Raw genomic sequence first — 8,600 nt, forward strand, 5'->3', positions numbered from 1 at the left:
TGACCAGGTGTCCCGCAATGTGCGGGACTGCACACACAGCATTTTTATTATTTGTCCCGTGTCCCACACATTGAGACTATGTCCCGCATTTGAGTGATAGTCGCGCAGAAAGGCCGGATCGGTTCGCTGACAGCCGGCACCGCCCTTTATTATTATATTGTCTAAACGGCATAATGTAAATTGCGCTGACAGGCGACACAGAGGTACCCAAGCCCCCCCCCCCCGCCCCGTTGACAGTTCACGAGCGCGTCCATAGTGTCTCCCGTCCACCCACCACCCCGTCCACCCAGTAAAAACATCCCCACTACACCACTGGTTGTAGTAGTACACCAACATGGATTAAACGTGTGTTTTTTTTTTACCACAATGTTGGGGAAATTAATGGATAAAATGCACGTATTATTATTATTATTCCCACTCCGATCGGGACACTAGGTCCGTCCACCGTTTCCCCGCAGCGAGGCTTCCCCCGTTGACAGTTTACGTGGGCTGGGCTGGGTGCAGTGGCGGACTGGCCATCGGGACGAATCCCGATGGGCCGGTACCGAAGTGGGCCGGTCGGATAACTCACTAGCACATCCCCCACTCCCCCCGTTGACAATTTACTAGTGGTACCGAAGTGGGCCGGTCGAGAGTCCCGGGCTGATTTTTAGTCCCAGTCCACCACTGGCTACATGACCGTATGATCGCCCATATTGACGCACCTAATTCCTAAACTTCTAACAGATACAAAATAAACCGATCCTTCAGCCTCATATGAGCTCTCAGACACGTTCAAAATTAAACTGTCATCGCTGTCTGAGCTTGCTGCTGTGTGCCCCATCGTGCGTTTACATGCAGATGCTGGGATCCTGAACGGTGCAGCTGGAGCGCTGTGCCCGCAATGACGTCACACATAATTTGGCGGGACTTGAAGAATCCCCGAGAAGATCTAGAAAATTGTCAACATTGAAGGGCAGATTAATGGTTATCAAAGTACAAATATCCAAAATCAGTTCAGCAACGTTTTTTAGGGGTACAATATTTACTCAAATTGATGGGTTTGGATGATGGGGGAAACTCGTGTCACAGGCTCTTTCAGTGTGGCTTTCTGCCCAGAATTGTGCTAGCTTCAAATCAATGTAGCCATCGGCTGCATATTCAAAGGGGTCTCGTATTAATGTCAGGTTGCGTTTTCAGCCAGATGAACATTGCAATGCCAGAAGTTTAACAGGATGGGCCTTTTTAAATGGTAGTATGACAATTTTTTATTTTCCTAATTGCAGCAACTGAGTGGATTGGGGCATCCAAAAGATCATGGGGAGCATGTGTAACACAGCTTTTTGCTGCAATGGGACAGTGCGCCCTGGCTGGTGTAATCTACGCCATACGTCACTGGAGACTGGCTCAATTTATTACAGCAGCTAATTTTGCAGTCGTTGTTATCTACATATGGTGAGCATTTGTATAACCTTTCATTGTTTTATTTGTATACGATGTACACTATTTAACTGGCACTTTCCTTGTTTCTTTGAGGTTTATACCAGAGTCAGCCAGGTGGTTGTTAAGCAGAGGAAGGACAGAGGAGGCTAAACAGCTGATTATCAAGGCAGCAGCCATCAACAAACGCGCAGTTTCAGACTCTCTGTTGGAAAAGGTATTGAAAATTAAAGAGTCTGCAATTCTAACGCAATAGTATTAATGTAAATGATAATTTTCCTATTTCACACATAAAGACATACACTTTGAGTACAAATTAAATGAGCTTACAGTTCATTGTTTATTCATGCCAATTAATGAAATGTAGTTCCTACTTTTTACTTTATATTGATTGATTTATTTGATATTATTCATTATTAAATTCCTTTCTTATTAATTACAATATTTAATCATTAACTTATTCATATTATTAATATTAATACAAATTAGTCTTTGAAAGTCATAATATTTTTCTTATAACAAAAGAATAATACCGAAATACCTATTGCGAAAATGTAGGTAAAGCTTTTAGCAGACCTGTTTTCAGTGAAATATTAATGACCTGATATGTAAATGTAAATAGCTTGTGTGTAGGTAACAGTTTCAGAGTTACGTAAATAATATTTCTGCCATAGATTGCAATAAAAGACCCTGAGAACAAAGGAGGCATCACAACTATTTTCAGATCACCTCAACTGACCAGATATTTCTTCATTGTAGCATGGGGATAGTAAGTTCAAATTTCATTTAATCTTTTATTTATTTACTATGTACTTAACATAGACTGTATATGGTACTTAATAAAGTCTTCAATGGACCAAATACGAAATATTCAAATTATGACAGTTCTTTATTATAACTAAAAAAGAAAAGAAAAACGGCTATAACCTAATATTTATGTAATTTTCCAATAAAATAAATTACATTGGACATTATTGGAATTGTTCATGTTAAAATATAAATATTACAATATAAATGGAGTGGTGCAGTCCTAAAACCCAGAAATGAGTTAGCATTTTACCAATACTTTTGTTCCCTTATCTCGAAATCAATGGCTTTTTAGCGTGTGTTTGGTTAGATGAAGATCTGTGGTTAACACAAGCATCAGAGATATTCATGTTTATTTGTGCAACATAAAATAGTAATAATATTTTTCCAAATCATGTACATCCAAAGGTTCTATGAGTCATACAAATGGTCATTGCTCACAAGAGACAAATGAGTCCGCCTTAAAGGTGTCCTATCATGCTAAATGCACTTTTTTTATGTCTTTTATACATAAATATGTGTCCCAGGTGTGTCAGGGAACTCACAAAGTGGCAGGAAATAAAACCCTCTCTCTTTTCCTCTGCACCCACATCTCTAAAAACGGGGGAACAACGGAGCTGATCCAGATTTGCGTCCGATATGACGTAATATCTGAAATGTGGGCTGGCTTTACACCCACGGCCCTATCAGAAACGTCGCTATCAGAAACAATGCGCGACGTGTTTTTAGCGTGATATGGTTATGTTTACATTAGCAAGCATCACTAACACTCAGAGCTAACCTGTAGGCTACTGGAGAGAGTATGTGTAGAAAAAGCAGGAAATAAAAAAGGGAACTCACCTTGTAGTAAACCCGCAATAAATAATCCTTGAAGTTGTTTGGAACATGATGTGGTGTTTAATCACGGCAGCATTTAGCTGTATCTTGGTAGAGCAGACAGCTCGTCACAGAATTCACTGTGTGCCTGCATACTCAGAAGGGGGCGGGGCCAGCAGAGAATCAGCCATTCTAATCTCTAACATGGATGAAGGATATGAGGGATTTCTAAAATGCATGATCTGTTTGGTATTTTGAGCATAACACTATATTTTTTAAATATATTTGTATATATTTGATACACATAATATAGGCCTAAACATAGCATGATAGTAGATCTTTAAGCTCAGCAGTGGTGTTACAGACATTCGACTGCTATGTAGTTTGTTTACAACGGCAGCTTTTTACTTCTAGTGATTGCTGTTACACTTCAAAAAGCACAAAAGTTGTGTTAATATGTGGAGATTATCTTGCTGAACAAAAAGTGTAAGCAATGTGAACATTTGTAAAATGTCATTGCTTTTTGTCAACAGACAAAAAACCGTCATCACTGCCCTACTCTATTAATGCTGCAGAACAAATCATTAATCTTGAATGAAGAAGCAACTGTTAAAAAATGAATGTGCTTGTTATGAATGTTTAATAATGCATGATCTGTTTTCTTCTTGTTTTTAAGTTTTTCATTGAACCTAACCTTGTTCTCCCTGTACTTCGACATGGGAAACATTGGCTCCAACGTCTTCTTGACACAGCTTATGTTTGGTGCCTTTGAAGTGGCAGCTAATATACTCTCCATGTGGCTAATGGAGGTTTTTGGGCGAAGAATTTCACTCGTATCAACATTTGTGATTGGAGGAATATCCAGCATGTTTATCCTGGCTGTTCCTCAAGGTATAAACCAATTAGTTTAGTTAGCCAAATTATGGTATCATACTGTTTGTCCTTATTATCTGTCTTTAACCGTTTTTTGTTTATGTTTTCAGGATATCCCATTGCTGTTACATCTTTATCTGTCGCATCTCGTTTCTTTATGATCTGGGCTGGTGCTGTATGTACCGTTTATTTGCAGGAGTTGTTTCCAACATCTGTTAGGTAGGTGTTCAAAGTTTATATTTAGCCTTTTGTTTTTGTGTGCAAACTTTCTAGACCAGGGTAAAGAAACAGGTAAATATGGAATAATAACTTTGTGAACCTGAGGGAAATCAATTGATCTGTTCATTTGATTGGGAAGTATATTACTGTTATAACTCCCACCCCTCTTTCAGACAAACAGCAACAGCTTTAGGAGCCATGTCAGCAAGAGCAGGAGGGATGATGGCTCCACTGCTCAACATGTTGGCCGTGTTCCACTGGTCCATACCCCCTGCTGTCTTTAGCAGCTTTACGCTGGTCGCTGGAGCGCTCGGCTTCCTGCTCCCTGAGACCAGGAATAAAGAACTTCCTGATTCAGCCGATGAGGTCGAGAACAATAGGTAATATGTTCCATCGGTATTAGACAAGATGATATCTGTTACGTTTCCTAATTTTACCGCGGATAACTCATAGTCATGCATCTATATCTGTCCTGCTTCTTTCAGAAATGTTACTTCCAGAAGAACATCCTCCAGTCTCAATCAAGAATCAACAAAGATGTAGACCTGTGCGTTCTTTAAAAGCATTTCACATTTTCTCTAAAAACTAAACCTCTCATTACTTACTAGTCAAGGGATGGTATGAAAACATATTCATTTCAAGATGTAACTGGAAAAATGTATTGTGATATTGAAATATTGAAAGAACTGTAATTTCTTAAAAAGGTCAATCTGTCTTGTTGTTTGAGAAAAAGGTATTATCAAGTCACTTTTTGCAATCATTGAAACATGTTGCCTTTGTTGAAAACCCTTTAAATTAAGCTGCGAGGATTGAATGATTGTTCATTTATTTAAAGTGTTTTTTGGTGTTGGTTAACCTTTGTGAGCTTAAGCCTCATTTGATTAACCTCTTTAGAGACAGTTCAAGATGTTTTAGTGCTCAAAAGAATAGCATTTATTTGGAAAATGCTTGTTTCTTTATTTTTCACATATGTTTCACTCAGTACATCAAATAATTCATTCATAAGCTTTACGATGTCTTTGTGTTTCAATTCAAACACATTAGTTACACCAATGATTTCACAGAAACATATGTCCCCCAAATGTTTGTTTGTTTTAGAGTGTACTTTAGAGTGGTTCTTATTGTGCAGTTAGGCTACAATATTCATGTACATTGTTTCTAAGCTGTTTTAGCTTACACAAACTCATATAACCGACATTAAAGGGGACCTATCATGCAAAAAGAGCACTTTTTGATGTCTTTTATACATAAATATGTGTCCCCGGTGTGTCAGGGAACTCGACAAAGTGTCAGAAAATAAAACCCTCTCTCTTTTTCCTCATACCCACATCTCTAAAAACTGGGGGTATTTAGAACATGCTTATTTTTTATTTGGAGTCTAAACTTTACATATAAACATTGTGAAAGGTTACAATTACATTCATTTCTACGGTATTTTACACATTTGATCATAAGATCAAACATCACAATCATCTTTTATTAAACGTCACAGTGCCTTCTCATTAAAATTACAGATTAAAAAATATATTGTTTGTGGTGTGAGCGACAATTGTACAAAATAAATGCAATATCATTTTTTCCTTGTTATTTGAAGGAAATGAATAGGTTAAAGATATAGCGTATATCCTGCCAAGAATAATCTATAAAAAGTGATGCAATATATGCTGAATATCAAAAGGTAACAGCACCCTCTAAATATTGCTTATTCACATTTTTTATCTTGTTTGTTTAATCTTAAAAATACTATTTTCTCCAGTGCAGATATCAAGTAAAATTGCTGGTAAAATCTACAATTCTATAATGTGTTAAAAAGTTACATTTATAAAGTGCTGGTGCTTGGAACGTGTTACCTTTAGGCAGAGTAAGGCAACGTGTGTCACCCATTTGAAAGAAAGTTATGTAGATAGAGTGGTAAATGATTTACATTGATCGTACGGATTCATCGTACAATCCCTTCTAACACAGTTCACAATCAACATATTTTAAGTTTAGCTTATGGAAACTTATACAAAAATACTATGATTGGTCCATTTACTTTGACAGCACAAACACCACCGTTTGGAGTGCCAACTAACTGCTAGAATGCAAGCATATTTTCCAAAAAGCAAAGAATTACTGCTTTTAAAGCCTCATAAAAGAAATGTTGCCAAGGAGTTTATTATGAACTATGACATGCTGTTCAAGAGGTCAACAAACCAAACACCCTTGGAGTTGGAGAATTTTATTACGGATGAATCATTTAAAGATACATTCAGAACACAGCATTTCAGTTTGACTTTCTTGAGTGTATACAGACATTTTCCTATCAATTTATACTTCTTTACTAACTTTATTTTATAAACTATTCATTCATTTGAAATATATTTATTCAGCAAAATGTACATCCTTTGTTTCCTTGAAAGTTAACTTTGGAAAAAATTAATCATATCCATGTCATAAAATATATTGAATTGGCAGCTGTAGTGTAAAGACACATACTGTATTAACAATTACATGTATGTTGCATATCTACTTTGATACAAATGTCTAAATTAAATTGTAAACAAACCCAATATAAGCTGTTTTGTGTGGTTATCATATGCATGCAATCAAAAAGTGTACATACATTAATTTATTACACATTCCAACTTTGTGTGTTACATCATGTAACGCATTCACGCTTTACCCGAGCAAATCATCCATCCAGTTACTATTTGTGACAGTGCTTTCTGCTGTTTGCTCAGTGCTGCTGTTGTCTAAGAGACTGTCCACAAATAAATTCACATCACTGGGCTCAGACACTGCCAGCAGCTTTGGTTCTGATGCGAAGATGTCATCAGCAAAAAGACCTGTAGGAGCTGAAGGAGGGGTGACAGAAGCTGAATCTGAACCAAACCAATCGTAAAGTGAGTTAGAAGTAGCTGGGGTGGATGGCAGCAATGTCAACACATCACTGCTTCCAAATATGTCATCTGGAAAGGCAGTCGGTTGGTTTGAAGAACTATCCGCTCCTCCTTGATGAGGCACATTAACAGTAGGTGGCTGAGTGAACAGAGCGTTGTTTGAACTGAACATGTCAAAGTCTGCGTCCTGATCATCTCTCTGGCTGTTTGTAGGGAAATGACTTTGATCCTCTTCTTGGTTCACAGGTGCTGGATCTGTAAGGCCAAGGATCAGGTCATTCTGAGGCAGTATTGGGTGATTGTCAAGCAGGCTGAAAGTATCAGTGGGAGCAACTTCCGGCAAAGCTGTGTCACTCAAAGAAGATACAAAGGCATTACTGGTGATGTTGACGTGATCAAAAAGATTAGGGGAATCGGTCGAAAGTTCCTGGTTGAGATCAAGGATCACTCCATCGCAGAGGTCTCTTACGCCTTCGTCTAGCAGTTCATTTGATCTTTGAACAGATTCCTCAGTATTTACCAGAATTACCAATGCATCAACCGGTGCTGAACTGATACTGTCCCCAAAAAAGTCATCATTGAATGGACCATCACCTTTTTCCCCTGGTAATGACTGTTTGATTGACTCCTCCGATGCTAGGCTTACTGATTCTACTGTATGATGGAGAGCTTTAGACTCAGTTTCAGGGTAGGTTACAAACATGCTTTGTAAATGTAATTCCTGATCATTCGTTTGCTCTGGAGCTGTTAGGTCCTCTACTGTTTCACTTGTTGAAGTCGACGGCTCTATTGATTTGCTTCCAGCCTCATTTAGGTTACTCTCCGTTGTGTTTTGCTCGGGAAAATCTGACCTTTCCTTCAAAAGATCTCCAGGCTCTTGTTCTTGAAGTGGTTCTTCAGACATGTCGCCCTCCTTTTGCTTTTCCTCTGTAAGGACTTCCCTTAACTCCTCTCTCTTTTTGTCATCATCAGTAGTTTTGTCATTTCTTTCATTTCGCACAGCTAATTTTGTGGGATCCTCAGCTTTCTCAGAGGATGACTGAAAAAGTCTTCCTAAGAGTCCACCACTAGGTTTGACATCTGTTTTTTTGGCCTCTTTTGGTTCAACTTTGTTTGTTTTGTCACTTCCACCTGAGGTGAAGAGCTTTGACATAGGACTCTTTCCTTTCGACCAGGATCCCAGTCTCAATTTAGTCTTTTCAGTCTGTTTTGAAAAACCTTTCAGAGAATGTGTTCTTGCAACAGGCGTCTTTGGAATACTTCCAGTTTCTTGGTCATTGCCTGACTCCATCTTTTGAATTTGTTCTGTATTCCCCTTAAGGCTGGCCTCCTGTCCACTCATAAGTCCTGCTGGGCTTTGCAGAGTCATTGGACTTTCTGAATCACATGGGTTTTCTGGATTGACTTGGCACATCTCAGATGGTTCTTTGTGTTTCAAAACTTCTTGAACTGAATTAAAAGTGTCAGTGAAACTCTGAGAGTCAAGTGGTTCCTCAACCTTGTCTACAACTCCATTCAAAATAGTTGTATCAGTCTCTGGGATCTCTTCACTGCTCTCCACTTTAACATCAGGCTCTTGGTTTG

At 38.4% G+C, this 8,600-nt stretch overlaps 1 protein-coding gene across 4 annotated transcripts; it reads left to right on the top strand.

Annotated features, from left to right (window-relative positions):
- The first annotated feature begins 572 nt into the window (after positions 1–572).
- Positions 573–5,720, top strand: LOC307019504 (solute carrier family 22 member 13-like). 4 transcript variants are annotated; one of them, XM_079650473.1, is made up of 8 exons: positions 573–975; positions 1,266–1,434; positions 1,516–1,636; positions 2,094–2,188; positions 3,719–3,933; positions 4,026–4,134; positions 4,308–4,514; positions 4,620–5,720. In XM_079650473.1, exons 2-8 carry the CDS (start codon positions 1,331–1,333, stop codon positions 4,675–4,677), a joined length of 909 nt encoding a protein of 302 aa, XP_079506599.1. In that variant the 5' UTR covers positions 573–975; positions 1,266–1,330; the 3' UTR covers positions 4,678–5,720. The 4 variants fall into 4 exon arrangements, with proteins under 4 accessions (XP_079506599.1, XP_079506597.1, XP_079506598.1 ...); XM_079650471.1 differs by having other exon boundaries at positions 573–1,015; positions 4,620–5,719; XM_079650472.1 differs by having other exon boundaries at positions 573–1,434; positions 4,620–5,719.
- Positions 5,721–8,600: the final 2,880 nt, after the last annotated feature.

This window comes from Notothenia rossii (assembly GCF_949606895.1).
Source record: "Notothenia rossii genome assembly, chromosome: 9".
In the NCBI taxonomy this organism is placed as follows: domain Eukaryota; kingdom Metazoa; phylum Chordata; class Actinopteri; order Perciformes; family Nototheniidae; genus Notothenia; species Notothenia rossii.